Source organism: Globicephala melas, chromosome 8 (genome assembly GCF_963455315.2).
Source record: "Globicephala melas chromosome 8, mGloMel1.2, whole genome shotgun sequence".
In the NCBI taxonomy this organism is placed as follows: domain Eukaryota; kingdom Metazoa; phylum Chordata; class Mammalia; order Artiodactyla; family Delphinidae; genus Globicephala; species Globicephala melas.
In genome coordinates, this window is record NC_083321.1 from 75703546 (window position 1) to 75728607 (window position 25062).

At 39.5% G+C, this 25062-nt stretch overlaps 1 protein-coding gene and 1 pseudogene across 2 annotated transcripts in view; one reads left to right on the forward strand and one right to left on the reverse strand.

Moving 5' to 3' along the window:
- ARHGAP42 (Rho GTPase activating protein 42) overlaps window positions 1–25062 on the forward strand; it is a 287432-nt gene that overhangs the window by 65118 nt on the left and 197252 nt on the right. For both annotated transcript variants that reach the window (XM_060303949.1, XM_030883708.2), the window contains exon 2: window positions 5295–5390. In XM_060303949.1, the coding sequence (XP_060159932.1) occupies window positions 5295–5390 (96 nt within the window). The remainder of the gene's footprint in view (window positions 1–5294; window positions 5391–25062) is intronic.
- On the reverse strand, window positions 14184–15272 carry LOC115867465 (importin subunit alpha-8-like; annotated as a pseudogene).

A 25062-nucleotide genomic window follows, 5' to 3' on the forward strand; every position in this document is an offset into this window, starting at 1 on the left:
AGGGAAGGATATATTCTGTTCTTACCTTTGTATTCCCATGGCTTCATCCTGTATTCCTTCTGCACTGTAAAATCTCATCCCAGAGCAACCAGATTTCAAGAAAAACTGCCTTAAACCAATGGACTGGCTGGTTGTACTTGTTCTGAGATAAATATAGCTAACATTGTAAAAGTAATTCCATTGACACTTCTAAAGTAACAGGTAACTCTAGCTCTTAAGTCTGTGTGTAAGAAGAGTTGTAATTAAATATTTACTGTTTTTTGTTTCTCTAATGAGGTTGAAGTGTTTCTAATGAAATGAAGTTTTAGTGCTTCATTAGCATCATCTAATCGCGGGTGCTACGGGTTAACTCTTTGATATAAAAACATTGCTGACTAATTAAAGCCTACTGTAATTCTTCCAAGTTATAATGTGAATACATGTGAAGACACCCTATGCTTAACTCATTAGGTAAATAGAAAGGATATGATATGAGTGATACTTGCAGCATCTTTACTATGTACAACTTTGACCCCTAGTAAATGTTACTCCTCCACCTTCACCTTGAATATAGATAGCCAGGGTGTCTCCGACTGGGATTTTTTCCTTGTTTGTCTTCATGTTCTAATAGTTGAGTAGAAACAGGGAGAAAGAGACAGTCTTGCCTATGCTAGATTCCCTGCTTGTCATGCTTTATACATTTGATCTTTCTTTTTGTATTTAAGAGAAATGTAGATTCTATCATTACACAATTTGATACTTTAAAATTCAACAGTAAACTTTAAGAACTGAATTAGGTCTTAAATTCAAGGTCTATATAACTGTATGTGAATCAATTTTATTTACAAGGATTTAGTACCAGTACTTCTCTTTTGTGCATCTGACCATTGTTTAGAAATCTTAGACAATTCGGGAAGAGTGTGTTCCATGGAGTTATAAGTCAGTGAAAGGTGTTGTTCTTTCTAGTTCAGAACTGCACTCAGTGGGAGATGGAGCCAAAATTAGAAATGTGAACTGGATTCCTCATTTTTCAGATGGATTCATATGACTGCCAGAAAATATCATAAGTTCTTTACTTTGGTCACATTTTTGACCTCATCATTACTTTGGTTGTTGGAAAATGAGAACAAACAAAAGGAAAATCAAGAACTCATGACACTTGAAATTGAAAATAAGTCGTTTTTCGAACTTCCCGTTTATTTTTGGGATTATCTGAACTAGTTGAGAAGCATATTTTCGTGTATAGTCCTGTCTCATTATGTCTCATTATGCTTCATGAAGATCATTCATGAATTCTTGATTCTATCCAGCATTGAAATAGACACCCATCTCTTACACAGAAATACTGAATAATCAGGTAGTCTCTGTCACGGCATGATTGCAGTGCACCAAGAGAGAATTTGAAATTGCAATCAACAGACTGTTTTATTGAGTACTTTCCAAGGTTGTCTAAGGGCTTACAGCTGCCACCTTCATTCCTGAAATTTTCCCTTTTCCTTTCTTTTCTGAGACTTGCAACAGGGAAACAGCCAACACGTTTTAAGTGCTTAGCTGTATGTCTAAATACTTCATCTATATTAACTCATTTACTCCTCACAATAACCCTGAGAGATGGGTTCTGTTCCACTTAACAGATGAGGTACAGAGAGGTTATGAAGGCTGCCCATGATCATGCCACTGGTTGGTAGAAGCGGGAAGCTAACCCATTTCATCTGCCACTAGAGCTCATACTCTCAATCCCTTGGCTATATGGACAGTGGGCTCCTGTGTTCTTGTTCAGGCATGGGAATTTTTACAGTGTACTCACTGAGATCTCTGTGGAATGACGAAGCAGCTTACCTTTCTCAGTCAAGGAGCAAGGCCATGGGAAGCAAAGAATGGTCTAGGAAGTAATGTTTGGTTGTGGGGTTTTATGTCAGGAGTTCCCTAGGACAGCGGTCCCCAACCTTTTTGGCACCAGGGACCGGTTTCATGGAAGACAATTTTTCCACAGACCGGGGTAGGGGGGATGGTTTCAGGATGATTCAAACACATTACATTTATTGTGTACTTTTTATTTCTATTATTATTACATTGTAATATATAATGAAATAATTATATATCTCACCATAATGCAGAACCAGTGGGAGCCCTGAGCTTGTTTTCACTTGCCACTCACTGATAGGGCTTTGATATGAGTCTGCAAGCAAATGATTTATTATGGTCTCTGTGCAGTCAAACCTCTCTGCTAATGATAATCTGTATTTGCAGCCTCTCCCCAGCCAGATCATCAGGCATTAGATTCTCATAAGGAGTGCGCAGCCTAGATCCCTCGCGTGCACAGTTCACAGTAGGGTTCGAGCTCCTATGAGAATCAAATGCCGCCGCTGACCTGACAGGAGGCGGAGCTCAGGAGGTAATGGGAGTGATGAGGAGTGGCTGTAAATACAGACGAAGCTTCGCTTGCTCGCCGGTGTCTCACCTCCTGCTGTGCAGCCCGGTTCCTAAGACGCCACAGACAACTACCAGTCCTGGCCTGGGGGTTGGGGACCCCTGCCCTAGCAGAAAGCTTCCAGGTATCTCCTTGAGTTTGAGGGGAAACTCAGAGGAACTTGTGGTGATGAGGGGAGAGAAGGAAGGCTATCTGTTACAGAATTCCTAAGCATCCTGATCTACGCATATTACCTACTACCCCCACTCTGCTTTAGGAATTCCATCTGTGACTTCAAATCCAGTTTAGCATAAGGCCTGTATATTGTACATGGAAAAATAAACGTTAAATGGAATGTTTTGCCCCTTTCTCACGGAGAGTACCTGCACACAGTTTGGCTTAAAAATTATCCTAGGAGTCTGATTTTTTTTTTTTTTTTGTCTTCTCATAACATTTGATGTAGGTGTTATGATTTCTTTACCCTTAGCCAGAGCTATGCAATGTCAGATAAATGCATACTTTTGCATGCATGGGTCCCTTCTGTCTGGAAGGCCAGTCAACTTTCCCACCTTTTGAGCTGGGCTTGAATGATAACAACTGATGCCATTTATTAAGTTGCCTAGTCTGTACCAGGCACAGACCTCATTTAGTTTTTATAACAACGTGAGATGAGTATTCCTTCTCTGTTCCATAGGTAAGAAAACCAGGTCTTGTGAAGGGTGAATGATTTGTCTAGGGCCTCACAGCCAATTGGTGAAGTCTAGTTCTGATGAAGCCTTTGTTTTTCTCATTGACTAACAATCCACTAAGGAGGCTCTTTTCATCTTTCATTTCAACCATTCTTAAGCTGATATACCTTTCTATTCTCCTAAATCCAAAGTACCTCTTAAGTAGAATGTGCAGCTGGCACCAAAGTTCTACCCCTCTTTTGGGAAGAGGTGTTAGTCTGTGAGTAGTAATACCCTCTTTCCAGAGCACAATTTATTTTTTCAAACAAGATTTAAAAAAATCTCAGTCTTTGTGTGTGTGTGTGTGTGTGTGTGTGTGTGTGTGTGTATGTTAAAAGCCTCTCTGAGGCTCAAGACCTGTGGTCTTCAGAATTCCTGTTGGTGAGGGTGTTGGTGAGTTCTTGATTCACATGGTGCAGTAAGTGACCTTGTTTGGAGACCTGTTCACTCATGGGTGCTTACTGTGGTTGGTACCTGGGCTTGCAGTTTCATGAGTGGTGGGTTACCACATTAAGTCCTGGTGTCATGTCTAGGCATCGGGCCATAATTGTTCTCCTAAAGAAAAATGATTCTGATGCTAGTTAAAATCATAAGGAGGACTTTATTCAGGTCGGATGCTGTAGATGTCGAGAGTGTCACAATAGGGGAGAGAGTTCAGGCTCTACCCTGAATGCAACAAGAACAAATGTGGATTTATAGCCGAGGAGCATGTTGGGTGGCAGGGCTGGGGGGGCTGTCAGTGGATGGAAAGTTACTAAGAGGAGAAGATGTAAAGGTTTCTTGGTGAAGGCAGGTCAAGGGCTTAAGCATCAAAGGTGGGGGATGGGGAATTTGATCAGATACCAGTTTAGATATTCTCTAAACTGACTTGGCAGGATTTTTGCTAAAACTGGTCTATGTAGGCCCAGTGAGGACAGAGAGCCAAAGTAGAGGCATAGACAAGAAAAGGGCTCAGAGGAGCCTGACTGAAGATTGGCCAAGGAGAGAGTCTTTGTCAAGTCCTATTGCTTGAATTAAATGTTATGCATTCAAGGTATCAGAATTGAATGATGAGAGATAACATTAAATAAAGTGTAGACAGACTTCCATAAAAATGTGTTTCGTACGGGCATAGACTTCTGTGAAGGGTTAGCATGGAAGATCACAGTAGCTCTGAGAGGTGGGACCTCTGAAGCTTCCCTGATGCTGCACTGTCAGATTGATTTAATTTTATTTAACAAACATAAATAGTGCTTATTAAGTGCCAGGTTCTGTTCTAAACACTTTGCAAATGTTGCCTTACTTAGTCCTCAAAACAGCTCTATAAAGTGGTTATACTACTGTTATTCACTCTTTACAGATGAGGAAATAGAGGGCCAGAGGAGTTAAAAAAGTTTGCCCAGGTTCACATAATGAGTAAGTGGTAGGACTTGGATTTCAACCCAGGCCGTCTTGGCTCCAGAGTCTGCATTCTTAGTCACTGTTAGGTTGCATCCTAGGCTTTTGCCTCCCAGGAATTTACTTCTCATTATTCTGGGCTTTTCTTTATTCTCTCCATGATTAAGGAAGAATTCTTCTTCTGGATTTAGTCACTCTCTGGAATTTGTTCAGACTGAAGTCAGGACTGAGGAGTATGTTTAGCTTGAGATTTCCTATAAATCACAAGGTTATTCGTAAACAACTTTTCTCGTGGCCTTTCACCTTAGAATGAGAATGCGTTTATTGGTAAAAACACATTCCCTATCTGCTCCACATTCCCTGTCTGTATAGAATAACATCGGTGACCCTTTCTAATCAAAGGTTCGCTACTTTTCTTTTTTTTCCCCACCAGTAACCTGGTAGCATTCCTTCTTCTTCTTCTTCTTTTTTTTTTTTTTAATAAATGCTCCATTTATAGGGAATGAATGGTAATTCTTTGATAAAGGCTTTGGGAAATTGGCTTCCAGATAATACACAACTGGCACCAAAACTTTCTTAAAGGGACAAATCTGCTTTGGAAGCAGAGCAGATCTAATCCCTAAAATATTTCTTTAGTAGTCTCTTTAAATTCTGCTTAAATTTGTCAAGCTGGTATTTAAAAAGGTTCTGGTCAATATAGCATTAGCAGCAAAGTTATGTAAATACATGTGGAAACTCTTGAGTATTCCATGGTATTGTACCTTCAACTTATGGGTTTTTTTTTAAACTTTTAATTACAGATCTGTCTATGGCAGTACAGAAATTTTCCCAGTCACTGCAAGATTTCCAGTTTGAATGTATTGGTGATGCTGAAACAGATGATGAAATTAGTATTGGTGAGTTGTGATATTTTTCAATATTCTAAGTAATAATTTTAAAAGTCTTACTTCAGATAATGACTTGATTGAAATCAAACAGATTCACACACCCAAATACCAAATATGTCAAATATTCTGACTTTGATAAAAGCATAAGGGCGAATTTTTGGTTTCTGTGGAGGAGAGTATTATGAATTGTTTTAAAATTGAGCTCTGTGGTTTTTTCCATAAGGAAGTTACTTAACCATTCTATAATTCAGCTCAGCCCTTTGAGAAGATGTGGATAACACTGTTTTTTCTTTGCCTCAAAGTGAATCATTCATTCAGACAAATACATATTGGTCATCTGCCATCAAATGTACCAGGTACTGGTTTAAGAGTTAGCTTACTTTTTTTTTAAAACTTAATACTGATTTCTCTTTTAACTTTAGTATTTGTTTATAAAGAAAAAAAAATCAGTCAGGACGTATTAACCAGTATTAGTGTAGGACACAGAACATTACTGGGGATCAGGAGACTTGAGCCCTCATATGATTTTGCCACAGATATTTAGCAATCTGACCCTGGTGAAGGTATACCCCTTCCTGAATCGGATGGTTTCATTTCCCATAAGTGAAGAGGTTGGGTTATGTGGTCTCAAGTTTTATCTGTATCTGAGTTTTTACTGTTTGAAGATCAGATTCATGTAGCATTCTTTTCCCCACATTTTAACAATCCCTACATGACAGTTTGTAGACATGGGGTCCGTTTGTAGGCTGGATTAGAGTCACACAATCAGAAGACTATAAAATATGTGCATACATTTTAGAGAATAATATACTAAGTTTACTTACCTTCCAGGTAAAAATAGAATATGACAAGCATTTAGAATAGTGACTCCCAAACTTAAATGTGTATATGATACCCCTCGAGATCTCATTAAGTGCAGACTGTGATTCAGAAGGTCTCAGATGGAGTGTGTGATTCTGTGTTTCTAACACACTTGAAGGTGATGTCAGTGTCAGTAGTCCACGGACCTCTCTTTGAGTAGCAGGGCTTTGGAATCCCTGACATGCTTCTCCACAATCATATTCCTCTCCTTCCTCTGCCTTTTCTTTTTCTTATATAGTTTTGTCAGTTATATATGTATTTCTAAAAAATACATTCTTATTGTTTTCGAAAACCTAAAGTGTCAGGTCCAAACCTAGCTGTGAAACGAAAGAGCTCTCAGGAGAAGATAAGCTGAATGAGTTTCCGATTCATTGTGTGGCTTTAGCTTGTTACATTCACAAAAGTTCCATCTGGAGAAATCACGTGCACAGCCCTCACACAAGCTGTTTCTGGTGTGGGGTGCGTGTTGTGCAGTCGTCACATGGCCCAGCTGGCCTCTTTCAGAGGAGCTGTGCCAGGTGGTTGCTTGATTTGTCTGCTCCTTTAGGAGTGTTAGGTATGCTGAGGGGGTGTGGAGGGGGCTGGTCTTGGGATCGTGAGGGGCTCTATACGCCCTCAGGTCTGTGGGGAGAGGCGGCTGAGCCTGACTTGGCTGAGGTGTAGGTAGGGAGCCCCTAGGAAGGAGGAAGAGGGCTGCCATCTGGGCCTCAGGCAGCGTGACTTCCTCCTCTTTACAGGACACACGCGGAAGGCCAGCATCAGTGATCACGTGACACTGACAGCTGGAACAGTTGTCATCCTGTGTGCCATTTCATGACGTTTGTGTCATAAATGTCTAGCCCCCAACATTGGCTTTGGAATACACCTCACCAGACAAAAGCCTTGGTTATATTACTAAAATACTAATATAGTAGCATTATTGTTTAGAAGAAAGAAAGAACACCCACATGCTCACATAACAGCAATTATTTTCACTTAGTAATGAGACTGTAAAATCCAAGAAGGCAGAGGCCAGATCTTTTTCTTTTTTTTTGCTTTCAATCTCACTTTAGCACCTGACCCAGGGTCTGACTCATGGTAAACCTTCGGTTAAATTGTTGTATAAATGCTATAATTTTCCTTATAAACTTAACTTTTTCACTTATGTGTATCTTTTTCTAATATAATTAATATAATTTTACTACATATAACTACATATTGTATATAATTTGTTACTTCTCCTTTATAAAGAGGATTCTAGCAAATACTTCTGGGTTTTTATATATATTGTAATTTTTAATGATTTTAAAATATTCCATAGGTTCATGTACATGAATTTATGAAATAATCTCTTTAGTACACTCAGACTGCTTCTAGTTGGTCTTTTACTTTTTAACAGTGCAATAAATATATTTCTGCATATTTCACAATTTCCTTTAAGCTTCTTACTTAAAATTCCTTCTTGAAGCCACATGGAGTAATGGCAGAGGTGGGCGTTTTTAATCATTATTCTCTTTGACCTTGCAGGCAGATGGATGGTAGGCGATTTCCCCCCTTTGTGGTGAACTTGATATCTCAACTTTGCTCTGTTTCTCTCTTTCCACTTTGTCTAGATGGATGTTATTGTTGTGGCTTTTGCAGATTAGATTGGAAAGGTGTGAATTGATCAGTATGTGAAAGCTTATGATAGGCACTGAATATTAAGTTCTAATGCTTTCAGGGCTTTGAGGAATTAAATCCGGCATTGGGGAGTGGAAGGAGAATACTATATACTATATAGGGGTAGATGTTATGGCTCGCTACTTTTAAATCAGGAGACTTATTTAACTCCTATTGGGAATTTGATTTAAACACCAATGCTTTGTTAGGAAAACCTAACTTAGAGGACAGAGATTTATAAACAAAAATTATTTCTGAAACAACTAATGTAAAATTATAGCTATATTCCCATATCCTCACCATCCAGCACTTTTTATCCTTTTACTGAGCCCCCAAATGCACTGTAAATAGTTAAAAATAACTATGTATATAATAAAGAAGTAGTAGAAGACTTTGAATAATCATTCCAAACATGGAGGAATTGTGAGGCTAACGCAAGCTGTTGTACCAAGGACAGTGATCTAAGAATGTATCCCTGAGAATAATAGGTAAGGCTGGTGTGGATGGAGGGCAAGAACTATCCTTACCTACCTTCATTAGCTTCAGTTCCACAGGGGAAGATACAAAGTTTCAGCTGTCTTTAAACCAATAAGGACCTACTGTATAGCACAGGGAACTCTGCTCAATGTTATGTGGCAGCCTAGATTGAAGTTTGAAGGAGAATGGATACATGTATATGTTCTGCTGAGTTGCTTTGCTGAGCCCCTGAAACTATCACAGCATTGTTAATTGGCTATACTCCAATATAAAATGAAAAGTTAAAAAAAAATAGCTTGTTGAAGCCCCAGTTTCAGCTTCTTCTTTATTCCTCTGATTTAATAAAAGAGGAATGAAGTAGGGACAGCTGTGACTCTTAGCACTGAATAATAGCCATAATACTCTTAGCCAGAGTAGCCTTGAGACTTACCATTGATGTAACCACTGAAGATGATGACTTACGAAAGCAGCTCATCTTTTATAAGGGAGCAGTGTCAGTGCAAAATAACTTGTAAAGTCAAGGCATTTGCAAACTTTCTGCATATAAGTTATGGTGGTAGGAGGGGGTGGAAGATGAGTAAGATGTCTGTTTTCAGTGTGCTTACGGTGGAATAGGGCAAAAAACAGATTTTGAGCAAGGTAAGGAAAAGAGGGTTCTGTTACTATATCAGTATGATGAGTCAACTTGTGGAAGCTGTTCCGGGAGTTTGTTAGGCACGTAGGCCTGTGTCTGTCCTGTAAATCGGCCCCACTCTTCAGCTGTCCCCATCTGCTCCCACCCTCTGGCCTTGTGCTTGCCGGTTTGTTTGTTTTTTGGTGCCAGTGAGACAGTGCTGGCTTGGAAGGAAGCAAAGTGGGATTAGTTGTCTGGGACCCAGTGGGGAATGCCTGTGGCTCAGGGAGCAGGTCAGTTGCCCAAGCAGGGCAGCTTCCTGTACTCTCCTTTGAGCACCTCGTTTCCATCTTACAGCAGCAAGAGGCCGTTGCTCCTCCCTCCTCTAAGGATGATTGAGCTGCCTGTGAACTTTTGATTGCTTCCTTTTATCTGCCTGCCACAGCGCTGGCCCAGTGGGAGACCATCCAACTTAACTTCCCACAGCTGTTCTAACTGCCCACTTTTTATGCTACTTCATTTTTCTGGACTGAGTAAAGACATTGAGTTAGGAGGAAGTTAGGAATTGAGTGGCTGGACGCTTGGGGGTTAGAAATTGGTGATGGAGGGGAAAAGAATGATTACAAACTGGTATAAGATTCAAGCCTCCTCAAATAATAAATTTATATGGGTAGACTGGAAACAAAATGTACCGTTGTTTAACCATAATTATACAAAAGACAATACCTACTGCATTAATCCTGGTATGTGTGTGGGAATTGCTAATGTCATGTGACCAGCCCTAAAACCTTACTAGTAGGAAATAAAAAAACTATCTCTACAGAAAATAAAACACTATTCTTTTGAAAACTCTTTACAGTGGTTCATTTGAACAAGTAGAAGCTCAAAGATATTACTGTGAATCTGTCTGAGGCTGTGGTTTTTGATATGCATATTTAGTGCCTATAATTTGAAATCACTTTTAACCAAGTCTTAAAAAAAGTCTGCATTAAAAACAAAATCAGATATTGTTAGTCATGCTGAACCGGTGCCAATAAAAATATTAGTCATTAATATGAGGCAAAGCTCATTCATTCTATGTAATCTTGGAAACCATTGGAAAGTCCAGTTGTGGTTTTCCATAAATAGCTTGGCTAATGATGTTGTGTGATGGCCTATTGTAGTGCTCAGGAAAGTCTTGGACAATGTGAACTTTGCACTCAAGAGATTAAACGTTTACCAAGAAGGAGAGTCAGTTTGCTAGTAAATATTCTAGGTGGGGACTTATTCCTTTAGACATACCTAAACAGAAAATTCCTGTGGTAGAGACAGGCTGCATACAAGCACTTGTCAACTAAGGTTATGGCTCCCAACTCTGAGTGGAGAAATGAGTCCATGAAGTAGGTAATTCAGATCAAAATATATTTCATAATATTGATAATTGTACAGATAGTTCTGACTTAACTCATGTATTTGTGTTCAGGTATTTAACTCTGCTTTGAATACAGATATGCACACATAGCAATAATGGTTAGTGCTTAATAGTTCTTAGAATGAAGAGCATGTTATATGTTTTTTTTTAAACCCTTACAAATCTTATGTGTACAGATTGACAGATGGTAACTCAAACCGAACCAAGTTTTGTATACTGCACTGGCTGGAATGTGTTTTGAATTCTTTTCTATTCTTTTGGAAAATACGTTGAAAGGTGAGACTGTAGGAAATTAATTTAAAATAGTGACATTTTAACTCACAGGGACTTTATTGAATCTTCCTGAGCAGGCAGTGCTTTGCCCAGGTGCAAATATTTGTTGTTAGATTACCTCTCTGAAGGTGGGTGTGCATCAGTGTAATACAGTGGTTAAGTGAAATCGCCTAGACAGAAGCCTGAGAGTGATCACTGATGCTTGCTCAGAGGGTGTGAAGTAGAAGACATTTTTCAAGGGAGTGGTTGAAAAATTTTTTTCATTTTCTTTGTTAGAGGAATTACTGGAGGAAAATGCATAAATCTTTTACCAAATAAATTCATTCACTTCAAGGATGCATCTTGTTAGGTCTAATGGAAAGGTAGTATTTCAGGTTAAAAAGAACTAGTATATTTATACACCCCAGGAAATGCACTTAAGTGATCATAAATGATTTTAGCTAAGAAAAAACCACACCTATTTTCTTCAAGTTAAACTAATAAAATTCAGCTATTAAGCTACCAAATTGAAAATGCTTCTGTAAAGATTTTCTTCAGAATTCAGTTATGAGCTACAGATACTCATCCATACAGATCACTACTACCATTTGTCTGGTGATATTGGGATGCATAAGGTAGAGTGTGGCCATGAGACTCTTCTTGGGCATCTCTTAGGAAAAAGTTAGCAAACCAGACACAATGCCATTACCAACCACAACTGAACTCTTCAAAAAAAAGACCTGTGATTTTATTAAATTCTAGGAAACAAATTACCTTCTCATTTGCTGAATCAAAAGAAAATCCATCAGTTATTACGAACCCTCATTACAACCCACTTAATGTGGTTATATAAATCAGGAAGTCCTCTATTAAAGTGGAACATTTCCAAATGCCTAAATTGTTTATATAAATAACATTTTCTTTTGAACTGTGTAGAGGAAGCATATTTGACTTTTTTATGGCTCTCAGTTGGACAATTGAATTATTGTTTTCCATTTTCTTTTACCACCCTTATTTTTGCACCCACACAGAAACCACCCACAATTAAGGATTGAAACAGCTGGGAAAGTTGCACATTTCAGGTGGAGTTCCTCTCTTTAAAAAAACACACGACTTGAGAGAGATGTTTTCATCATATTATCTCTGTATTTTAAGGAACTTTATTTGATTTAATTTGAAGTTCAAAGGCTTAGATTGTTTTTCCAGAATCTGAAGTTTAAAAAAAAAATTCAGAAACTTATCATGTTAAAAGTCACATCTCAAAGAAAAAAAATTGCCTTTTAATTTATCGATATACGTTAATCCCCAGAACCCCCTTTCTGTCTTTTGTGATTTGTTTTTTTTTGTTTGTTTTGTTTTGTTTTTTGCGGTATGCGGGCCTCTCACTGTTGTGGCCTCTCCCGTTGCGGAGCACAGGCTCCTGACGCGCAGGCTCAGCGGCCATGGCTTACGGGCCCAGCCGCTCCGCGGCATGTGGGATCTTCCCGGACCGGGGCACGGACCCGCGTCCCCTGCATCGGCAGGCGACTGTCAACCACTGCACCACCAGGGAAGCCCTGTGACTTGTTTTGTTGAACAAAAAGTGGCTGTCTTTTTCACAGAGAAATCAGTCTCTTATCTCCTCCAGTAAATTATATGCTGTCTGAGGTCAGAAAGTTTTCTCACATTTCTATTCCTGCAAAATTCTTTAGCACCTTATTTGTAGCAGAAGCTTAGTAAATATTTGTTGCATAAATAGTCCCCCTGGAAAACCCAGTAAACTTTTAGTTTCTAGAAACAAATCACTTTAAGGTGCATAAATAAAATTTTAGAGTCATATATTAAAAAATAAAATGTACATATTTGGGTATATCTAGAATGATTCTTTTCAGTATGGTAATAAACTAAATTTTGAGAGGGAAAATAGTTCGTATATAGCCATCCCTCGATATCCACAGCAGGTTGGTTTCAGGAGCTTTCACGGATACCGAAATCCTTAGATGCTCAAGTCCCTTATGTAAAGTGGTGTGGTATTTGCATAAAGCCTACACAATCCTCTTGTATATACTTTAAATCATCTCTAGCTTACTTATAATACCTAATACAATATAAGTGCTATGTAAATAGTTGCCAGCATGTGGAAAATTCAAGTTTTGCTTTTTGAAACTTTCTGGAATTTTTTTCCCCAAGTATTTTTAATTCACAGTTGGTTGAATCTGAGGATGCAGAACTGGATACAGAGAGCCAACTGTATTTACATATAAATACACAAACACAGACACACACATATATGTAACTTTTGCATATAGTTGAGAATGATTTAGAACAAATATCTTAATATTTGTAAATGTTTCAAACCAGAGCTAAATATTGTAATATTCTTTAGTTTATTATTCAATGTTTATTGACTACTGTTAGGTGACAAGCTCTGTGCCAGTCCCCAGGGACCTGGTGGTGAAAAGAGTAGTCTAAGCTTTTGCCCTCATGGAGTGTACAGACTAAAAAATAAGATGGTAGTAATATCCTTCCTTTAGAGATAACATGCCTTAAAAAAGGCTTATTTCAGGGTGAGTGGATAGAGAGTGAAAAGAGAACTTTTATCTATGGTTAGTGACTTATAAGAGCTCAAAAAAATTCAACAAAATGATTAGACAATGAAATAAATGCTCTGGCCCAATATAACTTGGGATGCAGGAATATACAGTTGATTCTCATTATCCACAAATTCTGTATTTGCAAATTTGCTTCCTCTACAATTTATTGGTATCCCCCAAATCAATACTCCTAGCACTTTTGTGGTCATTCGTGGTCATCTGTAGAGAGGTGAAAAAGTTGAGCCGCCTGACTCATGGAGAATCTACTGTATAAAATATGGTGCATTTCATAGGTGCATGAGGCAGCCTTGACTCATTGAAGACGAATAAGATAGATTTTTGCTCTTCTATAAGAGCAATAAGCTAAAGTGTATTAAAGAAGAAAATTCAGTTGGGGCTTTTTGTTATTATGCAAAAAATTATGACAAAAATGTCATCAAGCATATGCCATGCTTCAGGCTTAAAATTATAAACTAACCATATGATTCCAATTTTACCAACACCATTCTATTCATATCTAAAATAAAAGAGATGTACTCCAACTGTGGTTCTGTGGGTCAATGCAAGTGCATTAAAACAAACAAATAAACAAACCAGGTATCCATAGGTTATATTATAAAGTCAAGCTACCCATGCCCCGTTTTCTCCTGGGCACAAACCCAGAGAAATGGCCAAGTTCCATCTTGTAAGAAAATCTCATCTGGGGCAGCCTTCTTCCAAAGGCAGTCAGAGTAATCTTTTTAAAATGCAAAGATGATGTCATTTCTCTGATTAATGCCCTGAAATGGCTTCTCATTGTCTTCAGGTTGAAATTCCACATCCCTAACATGGCCTATTAGGTCTTGTCTACCTGCCCATAACCTTTACACATGGCATTTTTTGTTGTTGTTGTTAGATGGAGGTGAAAGTGTGGAAAATTTTATTATCATTCAGTTTTAAAAGCTTTATACCTGTGGTACACCAAGGGGAAGGGGTTCTTAAAGAAGTGACTCTTTGGGTCTGGTCCCTGGTTTAGGAGTTGTGGAGCTTTGGTATGTGTTTGTTAAGTGCTTTAAGAATTCACCATCTTGGTCCCGGTCTGGTAAGGTTGTGCCAGTTTCTTCTTCCTGGAGGATAAAAAGAGGACGTCGAGGATGATGATAACAATTTTGGTGTCTGGGATGGTGAGAAGATTTATTAGAGGCTCCAAGACTCCAGCCTGGACAAGCTGGATCAACTGGTCCACGGTGCCCCCAGTTGTGAAGTTAGCCACTGTCCAGACAGCCTCTCACTGGGCTTTAAATTCTCCGTTTTCTGGAACAGCCACCAAGGGAGGGAATGCACTGCAAGCAACCAGCTGCTGGATGTGCTGGCGGGGCCCCGCGGCCACATCACTTAGGGCCCAGGCTGTCTCCTTCTGGATGGAGGAGTGGGGGTGTGTGAGGAGCTGGAGCCACACAGCCAGGATGGCCGTGTCCAGGGCCAGCTGGGTCTGGTGGTCCGTCCCCGTGACACAATGTTCCCCACAGTGCGCAGAGAGGGAGTCAAGACATTGAGTTCTGAGCTGCTCATGAGTCGACCAGCCTGGGCAGGACCCCTGTGTCCACCACTTGGCTGATGTGTGCATCGCAGCCATCGGTGAGGTAGGACAGGGCCCAGCAGCTGTCCGAGAGAACCTCTGGGTGCCATAGCGGGTGGAAGAGGGCGGGCAACATCTGCTTCACCGTGTGATCAGAAGGGTACGGGTTCTTGTTCCGGCACAGGTTGGACAAGGTCCACGCAGTGTTGCACAGGAATGTGACTGGTATACTTGATGAAACCAGGGTCAGCAGATGTGGAATGGCATCACTCGAGATAACGTTGTCTCTGAATTCTGGTCCATCATCTGCTATATTACCAAGGACCCACACTGCCTGTTCACGCACAGTCATATGAGTGGAAGACAGGAGCTCAGCCAAGGGCTGGATGGCCCCTCCATCCACAATGGCGCGAGTCACCTCTGAAGTCCCCGAGGTAATGTTGGTCAGAGCCCAGGCTGCCTTGAGCTGCAAGTGGGGGTGAAGGGATGACTTCAGGAACAGAAACATGTTTTATTGCATATTGGTAAATATTAGGTATCAGAAAGGTAAGCCATGGCCCATGTGTGTGGTAGGTGCATAGATTCTACCTTTGTTGGTTAATTTCCTGCTTTGCTTAATAGAGTTGATCCACCCATGTTGAATATCATGTAAATTCTGCATCCACTTTGAAAACAGCTTTTGAAGATAGTATCGTGTCACAGTTGTCTTCTTGGTGTGGAGTAGTTTCTATCTTTCTATTGGGGAGCTGCATTTCTTTAGTTCTAGGATAATTCATGTACCTTCCTTATGTACATATGGGGGTGGGAAGATGGGAAGTTGCACAAGCTGTTGTTCTTTTTGTCTTTTTTTTTTTTTTTTTTTGAATTATCAGAAAGAGCTACTTCTGACAGAAATGTTGGCCTGGTTTCTTAGAATCGCAAGTTTAGTATCGTAGAGTAGAAAGAGACCTTGGAGAACATGGGAGCTAAATGTGTCATTTTGATTTAGATGCAGGTGAAATTATTTTCTAAAGTCACACAAGTATTAGAACCTTGATCACCTGGCTCCTGGGTCATAACTTTGAGTTTGCTTGTTCATTCATTCAATAAAGCACTTGAGATTTGTTAGACACCGTTTGGGTGCTGAAGACACATCATGTGCAAAACAGAAAAAAAAAATCCCCACCCTAATGGGTTTGCCATTAGTCAGAGGAGTTAGACGATAAAATACATAACTTCATTATATATTATTAGATCATAAGTGCTATAGAGATACAAAAAGAAGGGAGATTAGTTAAAATTTTTCTTTAGTATTTTTAATATACAGATATCTAATTTCAAGATAGTGGATTACTGTAAACTACTTATAAAATGAACCTCATTTTACCCTCCATTCCCTATGTGATCAATCAAATTTATATGACTATGTAAACATTGACCTATTTCTGGATTTGAAACCATTTGGTGCAAAAGGTGTAAAGGTATCTTATTATTTTTTTTTTTTGGTGGTACACGGGCCTCTCACTGTTGTGGCCTCTCCTGTTGCGGAGCACAGGCTCCGGACGGGCAGGCTCAGTGTCCATGGCTCACGGGCCCAGCCGCTCCGCGGCATGTGGGATCTTCCCAGACCGGGGCATGAACCCACGTCCCCTGCATCGGCAGGCGGACTCTCAACCACTGCGCCACCAGGGAAACCCATAAAGGTATCTTCTTAGCTGTAGTACAAGGATTGGGAGTCACAGAATATCGCAGAGGGCTTGCCACATAGTCTCAAGTTTAATTTACATGTCCTCAGGAGACACTTGAGGCTTGTGATTGAAGTTGCCCTTAGGAGGTTTATTCTGGATTCAATATATGTGATGAATTATAGCATGGAAGTCTTTGCCAGTTCAGAGTTGAGTCAAGGATTGCCTTCATCAGCATTTTTTTTTTTTTACATCTTTATTGGAGTATAATTGCTTTACAATGGTGTGTTAGTTTCTGCTTTATAACAAAGTGAATCAGTTATACATATACATATGTTCCCATATCTCTTCCCTCTTGCGTCTCCCTCCCTCCCATCCTCCCTATCCCACCCTTCTAGGCGGTCACAAAGCACCCAGCTGATCTCCCTGTGCTATGCGGCTGCTTCCCACTAGCTATCTACCTGAAGTTTGGTAGTGTATATACGCCCATGCCACTCCCTCACTTTGTCACAGCTTACCCTTCCCCCTCCCTATATCCTCAAGTCCATTCTCTAGTAGGTCTGTGTCTTTATTCCTGTCTTACCCCTAGGTTCTTCATGACCTTTTTTTTTTCTTAGATTCCATATATATGTGTTAGCATACGTACTTGTCTTTCTCTTTCTGACTTACTTCACTCTGTATGACAGACTCTAGGTCCATCAGCATTTTTTTAACGGACCTAGAGAGAACATTTCTAAATATGAATGAAATAATAAAAGTACAGTTTCAATTTTGACATTAAAAGGTTTGGACCATAAAGGCAATAGTCCTGGAGACTGTATCTGAAATAAGTGAGTTAGGAGGCAGGACGTGGGCACCCAGAGACTAATGAAAACTCACTGGCAAAAGGCAAGGACAGCATATGAGCAATGGAGACAGCCTTGGGGTGGGGGAGGAGGAAAGCAAGAAAATAGTTGAATAACAGGCCTACAAAAGAAAGAAAAGCTTGCCTTGGATAGTTATCAAGGAATATGTGGCTGGGAAAAAACAGCTTAATTCAGAGTAATTTCTTGGTCATTGAGAGAATTCAGGATAGTTGCTGAGTCATGATTCGGAGGGCTGTAGGGAGAAGAGCTTTCAGGTCCTGCTTGATTCTTAGGACTCAGACATAGTGTTCTGTTTCTTCCATTACCAAGAGGGCCACGAGTAACCACTTCTGCCATTGAAAGTACAGATGTGCTTCAGGCAAGGAGCATTCTTACAAATCTTATCTTAAACAATTACACACACACACACACACAGAGTCACGCGTATCTACTGTTTTCTATTTAAATATATTTTTAACTCTTAACTCCTCACACAAAGAGCATGCATTCCTCCCCCCCACCCCCGCCACAAAGTCAGCAGTTGCCAAGCTGCCTGGCATCAGAATCAAGTATGGGGAACCTTAAAATTTTGATTCTTGGGCTTCACCCCCAGACCTGAACTAAGGTAGAATCCCCTGCGTTGAGACATTAGGAGCTTTTCATTTTATGGAGATTCGTGTTGTCTGATGCAGCCTGGGAAAAACTGTTACTCTAAACAATATATTTGTGCTTTATACCGAGGGAGGGAGGCACAACTGGGGAAGGTACTAAAACTGGGAAAAGGTCTGTTCCAGAGGAGTGCTTTGTGGGTCACCAGATCCCTGATGCCTAGCATTTTGCCAGTGGAGCCACTGAGGCTATAGAAGCCATGTGTTTGTGGGGAAACCTGGTCATTTGTTGCACCATTTTTCCTTGACAGCCTGAAAAAAGGCTTTGGTTTATGCAGAACAAATTGGTCTGTCTATCTATCTATCTATCTGTCTATCTGTCTATCTTAGAATGAGAGATAGTGTTTATGGGCCAGTGTAGATGCTGTGCGGATTACTCAGGGATGAAGGAAAAAATCAACTTTTCAAATTAAAATCCCATATAAGATGTCATTTAGTTCATGTTGACTTTGGATTCTCTGGAATTCTCTACTAATAATATCTTCTGAGTGCAAAGAACCTTATGGGTAATTTGGTACATGCAACATGAATAAGATCTTCTTGTACCCTTATTAATAGAAGGGGGTCCAAAAATAGCTTTATGATATCATCACTATATTACTCAGGAGAATGTGCTGAGTGCTTTAGGTAGAGTAGTAAGAACAGAAATGTGGTGAGAGAACCAAAGCTGGAGAAGGGACATCAGAAGATGTTTAAAAAGAGGATGTTATTTGAGCTGAGTCCCAATGTCTAGGTAAGATACAGCTTAAGAAATGTATTGGGTTGGCCAAAAAGTGCCTTTGGTTTTTAAGTAAAAATAAAAGACACATTTTTCATTTTCACCAAGAACTTTATTGAACAATGTATTCACACTTTTGTTCCACTACCTTCTGCCATTTTTCAGGCAACTTCATAATTCCATCTTCCCAAAACTTTTTACCTTTTTGAGCAAAGAACTGTTCCAGGTGCCTTTTACAGTCTTCCAGGGGATTGAAATTTTTTCCACTAAGAGAATTTTGTAAAGACCTAAATAAATGGAAATCCAAAGGCTCAATGTCTGGTGAATACAGTGGATGAAGCAGAACTTCCCAGCCAAGCTGTAACAGTTTTTGCCTGGTCAGCAAAGAAACATACAGTCTTGCGTTATCCTGATGGAAGATTATGCGTTTTCTGTTGACTAATTCTGGCTGCTTATCGTCGAGTGCTGCTTTCAGTTGTTCTAATTGGGAGCAGTAATTGTTGGAATTAATCGTTTGGTTTTCCGGAAGAAGCTCATAATAGAGGACTCCCTTCCAACCCCACCATATACACAACATCACCTTCTTTGGATGAATACTGGCCTTTGGTGTGGTTTGTGGTGGTTCATTTTGCTTGCCCCACAATCTCTTCTGTTCCACATTATTGTACAGTATCCACTTTTCATCGCCCATCACAATTTGTTTTAAAAAAGGAACATTTTCATTATGTTTCAGTAGAGAATCACATGCGTAAATACAGTTAAGAAGGTTTTTCTCGCTTAATTTACGTGGAACCCAAACATCAAAGCGATGAACATAACCAGGCTGGTGCAAATGATTTTCAGTGCTTGATTTGGGTATTTTGAATATGTTGGCTATCTCTTGCATGGTATAACGTTGATTGTTCTCAATTAATGTCTTGATTTGATTGCTATCAACTTCAACTGGTCTGCCTGACCATGGAGCATCATCCAGTGAGAAATCTCCAGCATGAAACTTCGCAAACCACTTTTGATACGTTCGATCAGTCACAGCACCTTCTCCATATGCTGCACAAATCTTTTTTGCATTTCAGTTGTGTTTTCACCTTTCTTGAAATAATAAAGCATAGTATGCCGAAAATGTTGCTTTTTTTCTTCCATCTTCAGTATTAAAATGGCTACACAAAAATTCGCCAGTTTTGATAAGTCTTTTTTAGAATGCACTCTGATATGACGGCTGTCACATACAATCTAACAAAATTGTTTCAAATGAAGTTAAAGACAACTAAGTGCTACTAGAGCCATCTTACGGAAAACCAAATGAAAGAATCTTTTGGCCAACCCAGTAGTTAAAGGAAAGACATGGAAATGGGATACTATAGGAATGTTAGTAGTTTCAGAGTACTAAGAGATCAGAAGTAGTAGCATCTCAAGCTAACACAGTTGGAAAGGTACTTTGGAGCCACATCATGGAGGCCCCAAATCATTTGCAATATGGACTTCTGACTTTATTTACTCATTCAGTTTTCGAGTTGGATAATGACACAATCAAAGGTGCCCTTTAGGAATTTTATTCTGACCATTACTACATAGGGTGAGCTGGAGTCATAGGAACTGGGAAACCAATAACTAGGCTGTTGTAATAGTACAGCAAAGATGAAGTGATACCCTTACATGGGTATGGAAGAAGGGTAGAGGAGAGAGATCAACAGCATTTGGCAATTGAATCTGTGGAAGGAAGGACTGAGGATAATCCATCACTCGAGTTACTAGGAGAATGGTGTTAGGGGCCCATTTATATGTTTATATGTGGCCAGGGTACCTGGGGGTGGAGCAGAATTATGAGTTAAGTTTTGGTACATGTTAAGTTTTGAGATTCAGACAAAATTCCTAGTAGAAATTCTCAGGATATATAATCAGATTTGTTAAATTTAGACTAGTGAGGTGGGGTTGTGGGACTGTGCCTAGAATAGAGGGAAAGTGTATATAAATTTCAGATGAGCTAATTTGAGTTCAGAGGTTAACTCTGCCAGTCATTAGCTCTATGGCCTTGCATATTATTTAACCTCTACATATCAGTTTCATTATTTGAAAAGTAGGAGAATGGTGATAGAAGATTTGAGTGTTTTACTTGTGAGTGCCTCGTAGGGTGTTGTGAGGATTAAAGAGCTGTGCACCATGCTGGTGCGGGTACCAAAGCTCCTTCTTCCCCACTCCCAGGTCTTCCTGTCTTCCTCCTTCATGAGGATGGGAGTCCACTGGAGTAAGTTTGTAGACAAGGAGGAGAAATGGCTTGTGAGGAGAGAAGAGTGCTGGTGGAAATAAGAGCGGGAGAGAAAAAAATGGAGATGGATATGGAAAAGGGTGAGATTAGAAGCTTCTTGGGGAGTTGTTAGCTTTTGAGAGGAAGAGGGCCCCTCCTCTGAGACAGGCAAGTTGAAAAGAATGGAGACCATGTTGATCAGAAAAGCAGAAGGCCAGGCCATCTGGTGTGAGTGAGGGAAGTTTGGGGCTGGGTTCTTGAGAAAGGAGAAAATTCTTTTTAGATGGCCACTGTGGGAAATAAGATTAGGAGTAAACTAGAGTTGAATAAAAGCATTGCCAAGAAGCAGAAGCAGAGGGGTTAGATCGCTTGAACTCTTCGTGTCCTTGTGGGTGTGTGAATTACAGAAGAGGGAAGGTCATTAGAGGTTAAGAGGTTGTGGAAGAGAGAGGCTGCATATTGGACAAGGAAGCGGATGTTGAAGCTTCAGCAGGGTGGTGGCAGGAGCTTTGGGTACAGAGGAGGAGTATGAATGGGGTGCTTCAGCCTTTGTGGAATGTGAAGAAGTGTTGGGAGGTCAGTTCCTAATGGCAGTAAGGATGGGGGTGGGAGTGTACTTGGTGTAAATGCTTGTTTGTTAGCAGCAAATTACTGATTGTTCCCTTTAAAGCAGGATACTTGGCGCCTGATTATCCTCTGAGCACAGATAGTTCTGGCTCTGTTTGCCTTTAAAGATGATAAGCCTCTTCTTTTCTGTAATGGAGCTGGGTAGTAGGCTGGCACTACCTTTTATCCACCCCACTCCTTTCGCAATAATGGTTTGCTGGGAGAGAATAGACTTTGGAATCAAACATTCAAAACTGAATACCTGCTTCTCCACTTACTAGCTGTGAGATCATGGGGCAAGCTACCCCAGTTGACTGACCTTTTTCTCATCTGCAGAATGAAGGTAACACTTACTTCAGTACCTCATATCATTGGGTGGGCATTAAATGAAACAGTTTATGTAACATCTCTACCTCTTGGCAGAGGTGCTCTGAAGTGGGAGTGGTTTACATCTTGGGAAAATGTTTTCTGAATTGGGAGTTGTTTTGGCTTTGGGAAACAGGTCAAACACCACAAAACAAAACAAAAACTAAAAACAGGCAACATCAGAAAAGCACAGTTCTTCATTTTCTAATTAATATGTGTGCTTGGAAAAAAAATAAATATATGTGGCTTGTAGACGATGTTATGCACAACAGTACTTATTGCATCAACATAAAATTTCATAGTAAAAAACAAAAAAAATTTAACTAGAATTCAGATGAAATTCATTTGAAGTAATGAGTAGTGGGATGAAGTCTTGGGAGAAACCAGCTGGAATCAAATTTTGGAATTGTGTAAAATTGAAAAGCCACCTTTCTGTATTTGCATGTATTCATTTGTCAAAACTTGGCCTTATGTGAATTGTTATATACTTTATATCTATATCTATATAAAATAACAAGCCCAGTCTATACATCTATATCTATATCTACCTATCTGTCTATATATAGAGATAATACTAGAATTCTCAAACTACCTGGTAGTTTGGCAGTTTCAAAGCAGATATTACTGAAAGGTCCTATCCCTGTTCAGAAAGAGTATATGAAGGAAAATCATTAGACATATAGTCTAGAATTATTTCTGTGCATCCACTGTGACTTTTGTCTTGGAATCATAATTCTCCTCACTTTTAGTAGTTATCAATCTGTAACAGTAGTAAGGAGACATATTACTGGTTAGAACCCCTGCAAAGAATCTGGCTAATATGGTTAGAGGATGAACAGGAACAAGAGAAAGCAGAAAGAGATCACTTGATATTAAGCCAGTGGATTCCAAAGTGAGGATTCTCTTCCTGTGTCCTGTTCAGAGTCTACACTGGCATCCAAGTACTGGACAGACAGATTATAGCATAGCTGATGGCAGTATGGAACAAGTGATGAAGCAGAAACAAGGTAGTTCCTAAGTCTGCAGAGTACCTGGTCAACTGGATAAAAGTTTAATTTTACGACTGTTTTCATTTGCAGGTTGTGCATTTCTTATTGTTCTTTAACGCTTAATTAGAAAACTATGCTATAATATTAACCTTTTATTACCAAAATAATATCTAATATGCTCTTCCAACTTGATACATTTCATATTTACTGAAACCCAATTCACCTGAATACAATGCTACACAATGATGCATTGGTAGGATATAAAAAAATTTAAATGCCAGTTTTCAGGGGCTTGTTTTCAAGATTAATCTTGCTTTTTGATTTGTTTGGCAATGAAAAAAAAAAAAGACTGACCACCTGGAGGACATTGTGGAGAACCCAGTTTAGCTACCTCAAAGAGAACTAAATTTGCCTGTGTTTTCGTGAGACCTTGGATTCCACCAGGCTGGGCTGTGAAGCTCTAGAAGAAAGATCAGTTCCTCTGAGTACCAGGGTGTATTGCAGTGATCTGTCGGCATTCCACAGTGGGCCTGTGACTTTTTTTTTTTTTTTCTGTTGGTTTAGGAAGCAATTTATTGGCTTTGCAACTAGGCATCCATGGAGCTTGAAGCCACAAATAGAGTGGAAAAATCTTATCTGATGTTGTGGCTTTTGGAAACTAATAACTAGAGTTTGTGGTTGCAAATAATGCCAATATTGCAGACAGAGTGGACAGCCCATCAGCAGGGATATTAATTGTTACCAAAGACTTGCAATATCTGGTGGGAGAGTTGGTGTCAATTTTTATATCACTCTGTTTTGTAGACATAGTATTTATTATTCAGGCATGCCACAAGCTGACCTTGCTGCCTGCTCTGTTTATGGGTTAAATTGTTCCTGAACCCAAACTTTCCACTGGATACTTCAGCCAGTATGCTACCTTTGATCTTTTTAGTGTTCAGAGAATTAAAACTCCCTCAGTGGAAGTTCCAGGCCTGAACTGCTGATGTGATGTCCTGTTAGGTCACTGCATGCTTTTGTAGTGTAATGCTGGGTGTCCCTTGGCTATGTAGGTTGATTCTATTCTAATAATTCTCCATGTGGCCTAGAAGGATATGATGGATTCACCTGCTCTGGCTCAGATCCTCAGTTCAGTACTGATGTTTTATAGCCTTGCTCCTATTCTTCATGAAAAGTCAGTGCCAGAGAAAAAGCTTGACAGAGCCTACTCACACCCAAATAGAAAAGTCAAGCGACTGTTGGGGCATCATCTGGACTTATAAAATATGATTGCATTGGTGCAATCTGGCTTTTATAGACTTTTACAGGTTTTCATGTTTTCCTTGAGATTTAATCAAGTCTAAATCCTACTGCTAACCCAGTTCCCCTCTATTCATCAGCATTATCTGAACTTCGTAAGTGATTTGCTCACTCTAATAAAGTGAAAAAAATGTGTTGTGGACATAATTGTATATGTCACTGATTTGTGATCTGTACTTTTTTGTTTTTTTTGAGTATGTGTTTATGCTGTTTAGGTTTGAGGAAAGACTCCTAGGAGAAATATGTAGCACATCATTGTCTGACTATGATATAAATGTTGGTTAGATGCGAGAGAGACATGCTTTTTCAGTTCTTATAGTTGTGAAATCTGTAAACCCAAACTGTTCAATTGCTGAAACATTTAATAGTATGTAATGCTTAGTACTTAAGGTTGTGGAATTATATCAACAATGAACAGGGAATAATTTTCTCTGTTCTCGCTCATTCTTACTTCCAGACACTAAACAGATTTTCCACAGTTAGAAATAGTAGGATGAATTTAAGCCTGCTGAAAAAATTTGTTAGGAAATAGATATTTTATACAGTTCAGGAATGTTTCAGAATTTACGATATTGGTAAATACAGAAGCCATTATCGTACTTCTTCACCATCTAGGTATAATTCAACTGTTGTCTTTGTGAATGTTTATGCTCTTGGGACCCGTCATAAATGCATCTGAATAATAGATTTCTTTTGTTCCAAAAGTATTTTTCCAATATCACATTGTGGAGGTAAAAAGGAAACCTATAGCAGTGTTCTTGACCTCAATAATTTTTTTGGAAAGTTAAAATTTATATGTAAAGCTACATTTTGATTGCTCTCCAGTAATCTCATGGTCCAGATGGTCAGGAAGGGGAAAGATTATTACTGGCAAATACAGCCAGGAAAGTTTCATGCAGGT